Source organism: Geospiza fortis, unplaced genomic scaffold, assembly GCF_000277835.1.
Source record: "Geospiza fortis unplaced genomic scaffold, GeoFor_1.0 scaffold524, whole genome shotgun sequence".
In the NCBI taxonomy this organism is placed as follows: domain Eukaryota; kingdom Metazoa; phylum Chordata; class Aves; order Passeriformes; family Thraupidae; genus Geospiza; species Geospiza fortis.
In genome coordinates this window covers 1,823,874-1,839,218 of record NW_005054437.1, presented here as the reverse complement: position 1 = coordinate 1,839,218, position 15,345 = coordinate 1,823,874, and the positions used below count along the sequence as shown (strand labels likewise).

The 15,345-nt window shown below is 41.7% G+C and overlaps 1 protein-coding gene across 1 annotated transcript; it reads left to right on the top strand.

Annotated features, from left to right (window-relative positions):
- The first annotated feature begins 580 nt into the window (after positions 1 to 580).
- MRPL23 (mitochondrial ribosomal protein L23) lies at positions 581 to 10,597 on the top strand. Its single transcript, XM_005427221.1, has 3 exons — positions 581 to 662; positions 2,516 to 2,589; positions 10,451 to 10,597. The coding sequence occupies exons 1-3, from the start codon at positions 581 to 583 to the stop codon at positions 10,595 to 10,597; spliced, it is 303 nt and encodes a 100-aa protein (XP_005427278.1).
- The last annotated feature ends 4,748 nt before the right edge of the window (positions 10,598 to 15,345 follow it).

Genomic DNA, 15,345 nt, shown 5'->3' with positions numbered 1-15,345 from the left:
GGAGGGAAGGGGCTCCTGCAGCAGGCAGACCCTGCAGAGGGCAGCGAGGGCACTGATTTAATGGGGAGCTTTGCGTGCCTCCTCTCGCCCAGTGTTCGTGAGGCTCAGCCTTCCCAGGGATGGGCTTGGGAAGAAGGATGTGCTTCGAATTTGATCCAGAGTAAGCAAGGTGGTAGCCAGTTATTTGTCAGGACTCTTTCAGCCTGACCAGTTTGCTGATACACATTAGAGCCCATAAGACTGTGGCAGGTTCTGGTAAGATCAGCAGCTCCTACTCAGAATAAAGAAAAGTGTCTCAGGTTGAGCAGTGAGCAAGACACAGAATATACCTGGCAGTTTGAATGTTGAGGCTAAAATATTTGGAGGATAAATATTTGACAGTTGTTACAGTTTATGAATCATAAATCGCTGTAGCAGTGTGTGGTCTAGGTTGAGTTTACACTTTCATGTCGTAAATCTGTCTTGGTTAAAGCAAGAAGACATATTTATTCCGCAGTATCAACTAGTCTCTAGTTTATTTTGTTTCAATATTTACACTTTTTTTTCTTTCTTTCCCCAAAATGTTTTTTCATTGCCTAGAATGACAAAATTGGATATCAGGAATTACCTTGAAAGAATATACAATGTGCCAGTAGCTGCTGTGAGGACCAGGATACAGTATGGTAAGTGCAGTTGAGTCATGCAGAGGGATGAATACAGCATCCCTGTGCAGCCAGAGCAGACTTTCACCTTTCAAAAGATCTGTTAGATTTCAGCAGACTTTGGTTGCAGTGATTCCAGGTGCTTAGCTGGTGATGTCTTGTAGCATACGTGTTTATTCATCCCTTCAAATAAACATGCATCACTTCATATTTGAATGCTGTGATTAAATGATGATGTAAGTTTCACTCTAAAAGAAAAATCTGACTTTATAAAGGCTGATCATCCTGACAGTTATGTAGCTTGTGCTTTTGTAGTTACTACTGTTTCTCCTTGAAGACCAGTGGGTGTCTCCCTTCATAAGGAACTGCTTCATGTGTTTTAATGCAAGTAGTAATTAAACTTCAATTCATCTGTAGCCTTCATTTACAAAATGAGCTGAGATTAGCTTGCATGCACACACAGGAGGTGCTATGGTCTAACAAAAGGCAAAGTTTGTAGAGCAAAGAAAAATGCTCTGTTGAACCAGTAGATAATGTCAGAAGAACATCTTGACAAACTTAAAGGTTTTTATCACCTGTTGTTACCAAAGTTCTACAGACTGGAATGTTGCCACTTGTGGTATTTCTCTCCTGTCCAACATGTAGAAACAGCAACACCAACAACAAACCACCCAAATGTCCACCAAAAACTCAACAAAAAAAAACAACCCAAGAGAAAAATAAAAACCATTCCTGGTTTAACCCATGCTGAGTTCTGACTTGGAGGCAGAGGGACTCATTTCTAACTGAAATAAGATAAATTTAGGTAATGTCACCTTTAGATATGAATGCTTCCTTCCCCAGAGCTTCTCTGACTGCAGTTTGGATGCAGTCAAAAATATTTTTCTTTCTTTTTTCCTGTTAATTTACATTTTTGATTACCAGGCAGTGTAACTATTGGGTGGAGAGTGAGTTGTTGGTTAGGACATCTTTGATGGCTGGGTTTTTCATTTTTCATGTAGTGGCTCTATGAAAGGAATTGTCTGTTTATGATGGTAAGATAAAGGATGATTTTAAAAGGAATAGGAAAAAAGACCTGTAGTAGTGAAAAATGGAGGATAAAAGAAAAAGCTTCAAAATAAGGTTGTAAAACTCTTTTAACTTACAAAGGAGGAAAAACCCTGGATGTATCATCTGTAATATGCTTGTGTGAAAACCAGATATAAATTAAGTCATAAATTCCAAACACATGTAGTTTCCAAACAGCACTGAAATATAGTCATGCATGTCCTTATAATAATTTTGTCCCCCTCTGCTAATTTTAGGTGATGGTATATGGTCAGAGATTAAAGAGGGTTAGAACTCCTAATAATCTGAGAGTTTTAATGTCTACCTAACATGAAGGGGTGAGTTGTACTTCCCACTTCAGTTGTGACCAGCATGGTTGGAGGAGGTTGAGGTGCTTTAGTTTGTTTGGATGTGGAATGTAATATCCTGGAGTATAAACAATAGATCCAGCTCATTAGCTGAATACAAAAATTGTCAAGTCTAAGGCTACTTAGTGGTAATTTTCTCCTTGTCTTCCTGAAGCTGTGGATGTTGGAAGAGCAGTTTATCACCCCTGGCCCCTACTTGCGAGGCTTTTCTCCTTGCTTCTTTGCAGACTTTGTGTGTGAAGGCACAGTGGCAGCAGGCTGGTGATGCCTTGTTTCCCTGCCTGTAAATGAGGAGAGCAGTGTCCACCACTTCCAGTACCCTTTAATAATTGTGGTACTGTGCTGGTAGTGAAGGAAGAGTATTCCTCTTGACAATAAGTCCCTCCTTCACCTTGGCCTTGCTTTGGAGAGTTCAGAAGTCCTGGGAAGTAAAAGGTGGGATTCTCTTCATTCCTGCAGGTGCAAACAACAAGAGGAATCACAGGAATCAGAGAGTGAAGAAGCCGGATTACAAGGTCGCCTATGTACAGCTGGTGAGTTGAGTTAACATGGACACTTGTGAGGAAAGAGGTGGGCACTGTTAACCAGCCAGCTGAAAGTAATGGCCAGTGACTTGTCCTGGTTGGCTGAATATTTCTGCCAATCCTCTAACAGTGAAAGTTTCTTTTAACACATTCCAGAATGTAAAGAGATTTAAATTACTTGCTCTAAAGATCAAATTCAAACAAAATAAGTCCCGTGTTGGTTTGAGGTCTGTCTGTAGGTTGTGGACTGATGTCATAGGGTTCTGCTTTGCCAGAGAGTTTCATGCTGACCCTGTACTCTGTGTACTGGAAGGTTCACAACTTGTGTGGTTGATTGCTGAAATGTCCAGTAAGTGAAAGAATATATTGTGAGGGTAGGGAACTTCTTATTAAAGGTCTTTGAATTTCAGAGAAGACTAAGGCTTATTCCTTGGAGAGCCTTTAGTCATATCTAAACAAGCTTGCTTTGTGGCTGAACCGGACTCTGAAACATACATTGGTTGCCCAGTGGAAAAGGAGCTTCATGTTCTTGTAAATTTCTTTCATAACAGGACCAATTTATAGTTTAAACTTCTGTCAGGCTTACCTGTCTTTATGCAAAAAAGTGGTGCAACCAGTGACAGAAAACCCCTTCACACACCAAAATGACATTAAAGGGATGGTATTTATGGTTGTAAAACCATAAGCTCAAAATTGCAGTTGGCAACATAACGTCACTGTTAACTCTGTCCTGGGACAAGGATTCAGTATTGGAGGAGCACTCTGTGACCCTAAAGACTGGCTAAGATTTCATATGGACTTGGGGTCAAACTCAAGAGGCGCAAACAATGGGAAATCTGATTTTTAATATTTCAAAGTTCAAATATGCTTAGAAGTTTTTTTCTAAGCCCCTTCTGGGAAGGAGAGTAGAAAGAAAAGTGACGATGGATGTTCTTCTAGACAGCCCTTTCCTAATTTAAGAGAATAGCGTAAAGTGCAATGTTACTAAAAAGTAACAGTTACATTTAGATGAGGAGTTACTTTGATTTACCCTGCTGAAGTTAAAGGCAACCTCATCTCTGAGGATTTTACATCACTGCGGCTAAAACACACATTCCTTTTTTCAAGGACTAGTTTGCTTTGGTGAGCAGATTCTCCCTCCTGGATTGTCTGTGCTAGGTTTTTGTTTGCTGGAGAGCAGGACTGCATGATTAGGAGGTGAATTCTTGAATTGATGATGTTGTATCTCACAAGTTGCTTTCTCTGAGTGTTGCTCCTTTTGGTAGGTAGTTGCAGGCACTTTGCATTGCCACAGCCTCCTGCTAGTGACTTCCTTGCTTTTAGAATCTTGTTTCCCAAGACTGAGGCAAACATGGGTCTCTAGTGAACTGTAGTTCAAATTCTGTTTCACTGTAATGCAGTCTTGTGTCCTGTGTCTGCTGAGGTGAGAAGGAGGTAGTGTGCAACCCATAGATACTCAGGGGTAAGGAGTGGGAAGCAGAATGCTGCTGCTCTGTTGGACTAAGAGGTTTAAGGCAGTGCCTTTGTGCATTTATTTCACATTCAGCCTTTCAACCTAGAATAGTTGCCATAACCTTAAAGGTTGGTCAGGCCAGGTGTGGAGATTTACCTAAACTAGCTTGGTATTGGAGGCAGGTGCACAGGAGTAGTTTGGTTGTTCTCCAGCCTCCCATTTTGTCTTCTGGGCAGTGCACAGAGCCCTGTTGTACTCTGGCTGAGGTCTCATAGTACATGGGACAGCAAGGTCCCTTATTGCCTTACATGGTAGTTACCATAATAAATTCTTAAGGAATGCCATGTTTTCCATCTCTTCCATAAACAGGGTCAGGGGACATTATTTGGTGGTGTTTTTTTATGTTAAGGGAGGGAATCCTGACCGTTCACTAAACTCTTGCCTGTGAAGCTTGATGTCTGTGTTTTTCCCTCACCTCATTCCTGGTCTCTTTCATCTCTTTTATTTCTTATTGTTGTTGTGGTCTGTTAATTCCATTAACATTTAGGTTTCTTTATTCCTCCCCCTTTCTCTTTTTACTTTTGTTTGTTGCTTTTCATCACTAGCTCTGATGTCTCAGACAATGAGCTCCCAGCTCTGTGTTCACACCAGCTTGAAACAGTGGGTGAAGCCAGAAACCCAGTGTCATTTCTGAATCTAAAGGGTTTGCCTTCGTTCTCATTCATGGTGTGATCAGGCCATTACAGGCCCCATGCAGTCCATTGTTACTATCTGCCTAATTTAGGAAAGTCTTTGGTAACCACTGTAAAATCCTTATTTTCATGAGAATTAGTTTTCATCTGCCATGAGTCAGAGTAGCTGGGCTTTCCCACCATTTTTACCAGCTGTGTTTTCTCTCATTAATCCAGTTTCAAGTTAAAACTGCTTATGACTGGAAAGATATGAATGTGTTTTTGAAAGCTCTTGGGTTGATCTTTCTGTTGCCCACTAGGTGGAAGTATTGCTCTTTCCAGTGTGACTTTGCAGCTGTGGTGCAGTTTACCTGAATGAAATTGAGTTCATTCTCATGAGCAGTTATGTTTCTCTGCTTCATAAACCATCACCTTATGTGTCCCAGTGCAACACACATGTCCTTTGACTTACTGCAAGTGTCTCAAAGGTGGAAGGTGTATGGAGTCATAGTCAACATGCCCTTAGGTGTCAGACTAGTGCCCCAGCTGTTCCACATGTAAGCATTGTTGTCCTTTCTTTTCCAAATACTATTTCTTGGAGATTCAAAGCTGTTTACTTTATTCTCAGGCGGTAACTGGACAAATAAGTGATCTGTCCAAGCATAATATTTTCACACTAAAAAAATACCTCAAATCATAGAAGGCCGTGGATCAACAATATCTTGCCATTCCAGAGCCTGCTTGCCTTTTTTCCCCTTTTGGAATGTGGTGAGAAAGGTTTAAGTTAGAGAGTTATGGCCCTGTGTATCAAATGCTACTTTTCTACACTGTTCTATTCTTTAAATTAAAGCCAAGTTTTATATCTTTGCAAACTAGATAAAATATGTGTAATACAGCAGCTTTTCTCCTTACTCCAATACAGCTATAATTATTATAATGAAAAAAAAAGAAGAAAAGAAAGCCAGTGGGAAACTTTGCAGTTGCCTTAACATCAGGGAAATTAAAAAAAAAACAACAACATCCCCTCCTTCTCCTCCTTCAGTGTTCTCACTGGTTTAGCTTAACAGGTGTTAGTACCCGTGGGAGCACAACTGTAGACAAGCCTCTGGAATCCAGACCTATTTTTAATTAAACCTGTTTGGAGAAATGGAGTGGAGATGGCTGTAAAAAGGAGTCTGACCTTGTCAGCGTTAGGACTAACACCTATTTAGCTGCTTGAATGATGGCACCGGTGGGAACGGGAACGTTTTTGCAAATACTTTCTCCTCAACCCCCATTTAGAGTATCCTGTACACTCACAGTAGTTAGCCTATTTGCACAACAGATGTGACAGCAGTTTTCTTTTGAATTCAGAGGAAACTTGGATGATCCATATGCAGTGTTGTTCCTGAGTGGATTTTGGAAGTTGCTTTCTGTGCTGTTTTGCCATACGTTTTAGCATCAGATGTTACCACTGCAGTAGTAGGAGAATTGTTCAAATGCCCTGGATTATTAAACTTAACTGCATTTGCTGCTACTGCTGGACTGCATCCCGTGCTTTTGGGAGTCCAACATTTTTGTAGTTAATGATACAATAAACATCACTTTTCTGTTAATTCTGAAGGGCAGTAGTAAGTGCTTCAATTATCCAAATAACCAGAAGATCTCACAGTTGTTTACATGATCAGTGTTTGCTGCATCATTGCTGCACAGTAATATCTGTGCTGATCTTCCATTTCTAAACTTTTCAGAGGACTCAAAGGTCAGAAAAGTATAAGTGAATTTGTGCTGGGTAATCCTTCCAGCAGATTTCTGACGTGAGGCTCAGCAGTGGAAAGGCCAGCACTTGACTTCATAGGCTCAATTATGGTCACTTAACCTCTCATTAAAATGAATTGAGGCAATCTGTACCACTCCTGTGATAATTCCTTAGACAGACTCCAAGAACAAGGTGTGTTTTCACCCTTTCTTAGGACAAAGGCTTGAAATCTAAAGGGAAAATACATGTTTGATACTTAGGTAATTTTTTATTGTGAAGGATGTTACTAGCATTTAACAAATGAATCCTCATAAGGCCTTGTATATAATTCACTTTTACTTTTGGGTAATGCTGAATTGAGGATTAGAGGAGTAGCAGTTTAATGGGTCCCATTTCTGTTATCTGAACACTCTCACTTGTGAGACCACACATCTCACATGTGCATAACCTCAGATTTGTAGGAAAAAGGAAGGTCTCTGGGAAGACCCCAAACGGAGAACAACAATGTATAAGATCATCATGTTGCCTTTACTTTTTTAGGTGTTCAGTGCCAGCTCTGACTTGCTTTGTTTGGGGCTTTTTGTTCCTTTTTTAAATAGTATTGTAAGGCTTCACTTGAGAGTGAGGTGAACACATGGTGGTAGAGCTTACCCTGACAAATTCCAGAGTATCAGGGGATCACTTCCCATTGGTGAAAAAGATCTTTTGCTGTCAGTGCACCACTCAGTTCCATTACAGGCTGAATTATCCTAGCAAAATTACTTTTTTTCCAGTGTATGTCTTTTTCACAGGATTTTCTTTTAGCACAGCTGTGTTGAGTAGAAAGGTGGTGTTATCTTCTCCCCTTTTCTCTGTGCTTCTAGCTAAGGTAATTATGCTGGCAGAAGTTCTAAAGCAGAAGCAAGTTCTAGCCTTTTTAAAGGTTACTTCAGCTTATGATAATTTCAGTAATTCAGCAATTAAAGGGATAAATTGCTTGCCAAAGGTAAAACTATGGACAAATGCAAAATTTTCAAGTAAGGCAGAATCTTCCTTTCTGGTTGGAAATGCCAGCACTTCGTGTTCCAGCAATTTGTAAACCAGATAAACCCTGATGAACTTGGTAACAATTGCTTGCTTTATTCCAGCGAGGATTTCATTGAGGATGCATTTATCATATGGTTGTCAGATGGCTGCTGTATAGAAGGAAAAGCTTTTGCAAAGAAGAAGTTTAAGGAAAAGCAGCACAGTGTAAAGGAGTGACAATCCCTCTGTCCCTTTGGTAGGCTTTTTTTTAAGGAGGTGGCATATGAACTTGAACCTCAGTAGCCTCTGGCATTACGTGGAAGATGCATTGAGTGTAAATATGCCTGGACAGACTCACAATCCTTTATGTAAGTTGATGCCTTTTGGTATTTTTGAAATTTTGAAATACCCAAGATACAGGCTTCTTCTGAAAACTAGCTACTGAGCATGCACAACAGCTATTTTTCATACAGCTTTCATCACTCCAGAGCCTTACAGTGCAGTATTACTGCAGAGTATTGTTTCTTAAGATTTATCAACCTTCAGTTCTCAGGGTGTAATGCCTTGGCTGTTTCAAATCGTGTTTGGCTGCCAGCCAAAATCAGAATTTCTTCACAAAACAAGAGCTGGAAAGAGCCAACTAGTCTGTGCTGATTTTGATTTATTAAAAGACTCCAGATACAGATTGACATTTTCAGCTCAATATTTGACTTCCACCAGCCTTGAAATGGGAACTGTGAGCACTTTGATAAACAGCTTAAAGGTTTGTCTGGTTTTGCTACAGCCTCTGTGTGTATCTTTTTTTTTCTGGTTTTGCTACAGCCTCTGTGTGTATCTTGTTTTCTTTCCTCTTTTTAAAATAATAACAGTTTTGCAATGCTTAGTGAATTACCGTGGATGTTGTTAGTATGCTTTAGGGACCGCTTTCCTTCATTCTCCAATAAGGGAAATGCATTGGTCCTGGAAGCATACCAGAAGGAAAGAGCTGCATAACAAGAACAGTCCCTTACTACACTGTTACCAATATAAATAGTTCTCAGATTTTCGGTGGAGGTGGTGTGCCTACCATGTTAGCCTGAGTTGTTTTCTGACTTGTTTAACTAAAATGGCTTCCTCTCCAGGGCAGACAGGTCTTTAGTATGGGCTCTGTCTGTTCTGTAGGTCCTGCAGGGCTGAGTGACCTGCCCACAGCACAGTTAAAACACAGCATTTTTTTGTAATATTAGCAAATTCCTTTCCAAATGCTTCAGTGTGCTAAAATCCTGGGCAGTGCTTGGCCTCAAGGGTGCTTGTTGCTGATCCTACTACAGGAAGAGGTTCAGTAGGCTGCAGCTTTGGGCTTGCTCAAGGACCCTGGTAAGGCCAGTTTCTGTGCCATGAAATGGGACTGTGCTTTAGCTGTCAAAGGACAGCTATTATGAGGATACCTGTTGGTAATTTAAAGGTACAAAAGAACTGAAACCCCAGAGTGTACATCAATGGAAAGGAAAACCTTGATATGTTCCAGTTGAGCTTATCCAGGCTAAAATCAAGGAAAAAGCAATGTACACAGCAGCTCCCTTGTTGTTTTTGTAGTATGGTCAGGCTCTTAGGAAACCCCCAAGAAGTATGCACTACAAAAACAACCGGAGCATTGCAAATACAGAGTTGGTATTTTGTAGATTCCAGTCTGGATAATCTCATCTGGGATAACACATGCTTTTTTCTCTCCAAAGCATAAGAGGTTTAGATTTTTTCACACCTGTTCTTTGCCAGGTCGAGTGTATATCATTAAATAAAACATAGCAGACATTCAGCTGGGTCAGGGACGTGGTGATGGTTCTCTTGGATTTATTTATGTCATATTTCTGATCCCAGAATGAAGAGCAGGTATGCTGGGGAATGCTCCTTTCATGTCCTTTATGGAACCATTTCATAACAGAGCCTCTTGTTTGGATGTATTTACTGCATAAACTTAAAGACTGGCTGATCTGAGAAAAAGTCAAACCCACCTGTTTTCATCTGAAGCAGTTAAAAGTTAAATGCTTTTCTTGAGATTTCTGTATGCAGAATGCTGCCAAAGAAGTTAATGTATTGTAATGTTTGTAAATGTTTTGGAGAGTAATTTTAGAGTTATGGGCAGCCAGTTACAAGTTTTATTATGCAAAGTCCCATACAGAATGGAAGGGCTGATATTGTTGAGTTTAATGAAGTTGTGCTTAGAACAAACGCCACTAAAAATAAGTAGGTAATGTTAATGGGATAGTACATTTCCACAGAAAAATGGTTTCCTGCTGTTAGATAAAAACCAGAGACCAAGCAAATGTTTATTTTCCAAGTGGGAGACATAGAACTGATGATGATGTTTCACTAAAATGACTTGTCTGTTAGGCAGAATGACTGATGCAGATGTAATCACTTTAATCTCATTAGTGATATATTAGACAGATTGTTCCCACTGTAATTGTTTTACACCATAGTCTTTATGTCTGTTGATAAGAGACCTCTGATATCTGTTATTCTGTATTCCCACATTACACCCTCCAATAACAGCTGCTAGGACTGCTCTCTCTTATCCTTAGCTGAGATCTAAACAACTACAACCACTACTCATATCCTGAGTGTTAACATAATGAATGCCTGCTCCACTGTGTATTTCCCTGGTGGTGGCACTTTAACAAAATCACTTATTTTGCTAATCTTGCTTTTACTGTATAACTCACACAACATCTCTGAGTTGATTCAAAGTCTTTGAAGAGATGTCCATCTCCTGATCATTCATCTGTTAAAAAAATCCAAGATGTCAGTATCTTAAGTAGCACACAGGAGGAGAGGCTGAAAGTTAGCTTTTGAGGAGAAGGGACGTACACGTATCTTGGGGACATGGGTGGAAAGAGTTTTTGGGAGGTCACAAGGTACAATTCTGCACTAGCTGAAAATTCAGGGTGGTGTTTCACCCTAAGATCATAGCTACTGCAGAAAGGCTGGAATGTCTCTCTGTCTGACCATTTGTTTTCTCTTTAGGGCCAAGGACAAACCTTTCAGTTTCCCAACCTATTCCCAGAGAAAGAACAAGATGCAGAAACTCGCTCTTTCGATGACTTCAGGGATAAATATATGGAGAAAGAGAAGCAGAAGGAGGACGGTGATCCCAGACGGTCTTTTGTGTGAACTTGTGGACTACTTCTAGAATGTGGAATTCCTTGTTGTCATTTCTGACTATGAGAGTGTCATTGTGCTTACCTTTTTAGTGCTGCTGTAGGTTGTTTTGAGTAGAAATAGGGTATTTGATTTCCTAGGATACACTCAGTTTGTATTGACTAGAATGTCTAAAAGTCAAGATAGGGTAGTCAGAAGTGGACATAGAAATGTAGAAAACTGGACTATAGGCTCAGGATGTACGGTTCCCTTATTGTCACTTACTGTGTCCTACTATCTTATTGCCTTCCTTGCAGTGATCCCTCCTGTCCTAGAGACATGCATGTGATCTGAATGTACTCTTGTAACACTTGTGTGGCATTCTGGGGACAGGGTTTATAGGACAGGATTGTGATGTGCACATCTCTGCTTGCTGTTGTGCAGTGCAGGTAGCTGTCCTCTCTGAGCAGCCTGCCTTAGGAATGTTTACTGGCATAGTTGTGCTGGTTTCTTTCCCCACTCCACAGCTACCTTGCAGTACTGGCAAGCGTCCTGTGTGGACACAGTTGTGTTGGCATAGAAATGCTTCTGCCAGTGTAGCCTGTGTTGTGCTGAGGACTAATAAAAAGACTCTTTTTACTTTCTCTGGTGTAACTCCCTCTGCTTCCAAGTTACTGATGCCAGCATAGTGGTAGAACTTTTCTCAGCCTTCTGGGCTGCCACGTTCAGTGTTTTCATTTCTTGACTCTGTGGCTGTTTCTCCTCGCTCTGATGAGGATATTTCCTCTTTGTCAAGTAAAGTGCTCTGCTGTTGTGTCAGAAATAGTGGGGGGAAAAGGAGGGCTAGGAAGGAATTCACAGATGGAGAAGGGTGTCTCTGCAGGTTGTTTGCTGCAACACAGCACGTGCAGGGTTAAATGTATAGCTAATGTTCCCCTGGCTTTTGAATTCTGCCACTTGGAGCAATTGGCAGGCTAGTGAGTGAGCCCATGCCTTCAGCGCTTCTACCCGGGTGCTCTCCTTTATTGTTCTGTGTCTGAACTTCTTGTTTGGACAGCTAGCAAGATGTTTACAAGGAAACAGCTGTTCTCCAGGGAGTCAATCCAAGTAGGATTTTATGCACCCCCTTCTGTTCATTAGTCACCTCTTTATCCCTGCTACTTTCCTTGTGCATGACAGTCCACCTCCTTCTGTGGTTTGCTGCTTACACCCCCCTCTTTGTCCACTTTCCAAGGGGGATAATGTATGATCTAAGTTAGCTGGTACTTAAACAGAGAGATGCTCTCAGAGAGGAGGGAGATAAGGGAGGAGTTGCTACTCCCAGCCTGCCAGCAGAGTTACAATAGCAGATATGGAAAAATACTTCCTTCACTGACAACAGTTCGTGTGTTTGGCATATCTGCAAAGGCAACATTTCCAGAGTTTTGTAGTGACATGTGAAACTCCAGGTTAAATCAGGAGCTGGCCTGCAGATTTAAAGTAGGGTGACTGAATTTGTGTGTGTGCAAGGGTCTCTGCTGTATACAGCCTCCTCCTCCCCCCTCCTTTGTTTAATACATTTTTTAAAGGAGCTGTTTCTCAAACTCACAGATCAGTATGGAGATGACCTACATTGCAACCTGGGCTATGTTCCTTCAATATAATATTATGGAATTTGCTATTTGTTCTTTGCTGTCCTTTGTGGTTATTTCCAATGTGAGTAACTTGATCTTTTTCACCATGATGAAGATAGAAAGGGCTTATCTACTGCTGCCATACATCTTCCTAAGTGGTTGGTCAGCTTTGAGCAAGCAAACAGTCAGGTATATTAGTTCTGGACAAATGAGGCTGCATTAGGTGTAACACCAAAGATAGATTTAATCATCCTCTGCCTTCCCTATTAATGGTCAGGAGGTGTTGGAGTTGCCAGCTTCTATACTGGTGTTGAGGACCCAAGATGAGTGAAATTTATTTGCAGTCCCAAATGTGCTCTAGCCTCTGGGAGTTTCAAAAGCCTCTGTGCAGGTCTACCATGCTTTGCTACTCTGTGATTTCTCTATGGGCAATTAATTTCTAGCTCATGTTCAAGGCAGGTTTCTGTTTAGAGTAGCATGAAAGGGAAGAGATGTAAATACACCCATATCTGTGTGAAGTTGCTGTAACCAAAGCCTGGCAGATACTCAAGCTGTGTAAGAGAGCAATCATGTAATCCTATAGAAGGGTTTGAGTTGGAAAGGACCTAAAAGATCACCGAGTTCCAAGCCGCTGTTACTGGGCAGGGACTCATTCCTCAATGTTACCAGCTACCTCTAAAACAGTATTCCTGTGAAATTAAGGTAAGATTAAAAAAAAAGAAAAGAGGCAACATTATTTTGCTTTAATGCTCCCAATTGCTATGGAAGTGGGATTAAAAAGATCTTGAGTCTTTCCCAGTCTCTTGTTGAGCAGTGCTTCTGAGGAAGTGGTAGTGGTAAATATGATCTGGTGCTTCAGTGCTTCACAAATCCCATCCCCCAAGCTGTACAGGTGGGCTAAAAGATAACAGAGAGGATGCTTAAATACAAAGGCACAGATTGTATCAGATGTACCAGAGAGAAGTGCAGCAAACCAGTGCTGAAACTAGGACAGGGTCTCAGAGTTTTTTCTGAGTTTTGTTCAATGTGTTGTGCTCCTTCCAGCATATCCTGGTGTTTGTTTTGGGCGATGTAAAGGGTCAGCAGCTCCTGAAGTCACATCTAGCCCTGCTGTCAGAGGTGTTGAGCTGCCCTTGGCTATGTCAGTGGCCATACCTGTGGGCCAAGGATGTGCATATACACATGAACAACTTCTCTGAGGGCCAGAATAATGACTTGGTTGAAGAGACTGATGTTCACTGTGGTGCAGGAGAAGCCAGGTCCTGCCCTTGGCGTGCACAGCTCTGCAGCTGCTGCTTTCTCTGACGTGCAAGGGAGATGCTGAGCACAGTTTCTTTCCTCTCTGAACGTGTGCAACCCCCCAAAGAGAGTAAAGTGCTGGAACAACCGAGGGATGTGCAGTTGGCTGTGCTGGCTGGTCTGGTGGAGAAAGGCATTTGGCTATGCTGAGTGGGTGCTACCCCAGCAATACCATCCAGCTATCCCAGCAGTACCAGGACACTTCGGAGGGAGCATGCAATTGCTTCTGGTTTTTCTGAAACAAATTGCAGAGACAGTACAATCTAAGTGACTCCCTTAACATTACGCCTTAGAAATTAGTTTTGTGTTGTAGGTGGTGCTCTGGTAGGCACTAGGGACTGGTGCCTGCAGATAACAAAGTTACTGAGTCTTGTAACCATTTGTTATCACCTGAGCCTTGCTATGTGACCGCAAAAGGTTCAGCACAGCTGTAAGTGGTTAGACAGAAAGCTGTGGCAGCTTTATCTTCTGTGTTACCCAGACTATAAAATCATAGAATGGTTTGGATCGGAAGGGACCTTTAAAAACCATCTAGTCCATCAGTCTTGCAATGAGCAGGGATGTCTTCAACTAGATCAGGTTCCTCAGAGCGCAGTCCAACATGTCCTTGAATGTTTCTAGGAATGGGGCATCCACCATAGGTTTTCCTCTGGGAAACCTGTTCCAGTGTTACACCATCCACATGGTGAAAATCTTCTTCCTTATATCTAATCTGCACTGACCCTCTTTTAGTTTCAAACCATTGTCCCTAGTCCTATTGCAACAGACCTTGCTAAATAATCTATCCCCCTCTTTCTTATGGGCCTCCTTTCAGTACTGAATGAGACTGCAGTGAGGTCTCCACAGAGTCCACTCCAGGCTGAACAACCCCAACTCGCTCAGCCTTTCCTCACGGGAGAGGTGTTCCATCCCTCTAATCTCTTCATGCCCCAATTCAGGAGCAGGACCTTGCACCTGGCCTTGCTGAATCTCACAAGATTCCCACTTCCTGATCTTGTCCAGATCCCTCTGAATGGCATCCCATCCCTCAGGCATGTCAATGCATCACCCAGCTCCCAAATTAGTTGGGAGCCCAACTGGGACCCCCAAATTATGCATTGGGTGACAAAAAAATGTATTCAATGATTTGATCTACTCTTGACCCATTGCCATTAGCAGTGCTGAGGGAATGAAGCAGTAGGAAAATTTGGCTTACTTTATCCAAGGTGGATTTGTTGTGGAAAATACCTTCATGGCTGGGGAATTCTTGCTCCTTCCACGTTATCCCAATGACATCAAAGCTGAGGTTTTTATTTCAGGAGAACTGTTTTACTTATTTGAATTTTCAGGCTGTAGGACAGGCTATTGCTTTATTGCTTCTTCAGCTCTGTTGTGTTTGTGGAGTGGTTTGCAGAGAGTGGTGAGGGCTGGAGAGAGGACATCTGCTCAGTGTGTGCAGCAGGGCAGGGGACACGAAGCAAAGACTATTTTTCCTGCGAGGACTGAAAGCTTGTAAAACCATTATCTTGACAATGCCGCTTTCTGCTGAAATAGAGTTCAAGGACTGCTCAGAGTGCAATTTAAAGCAGTTGTCTGAGAATGGCTTTCCAGGGTGGCTTATATGCCAAGGCTCATAGGTACCACAGCTTAAAAGGAATATTGTGATAATCCCTTTTGACCTTCTGAAATGACACACACCATAGAATTTCATGCTGTACTTTCTGTGCATAGGCCAGAAGCTTGTGGTTGAATGTTACCTGGAATAGATTTCAAAGTTTGAACTTGACCAGCATTGCAGGACCAAGTAATTTTCCTTGAATAAGCTGGGCCCAAACAGCATGAAAGTCACCAACATGTTGTCATTTGTCCTGTGAATTACGCAGAGTGGTG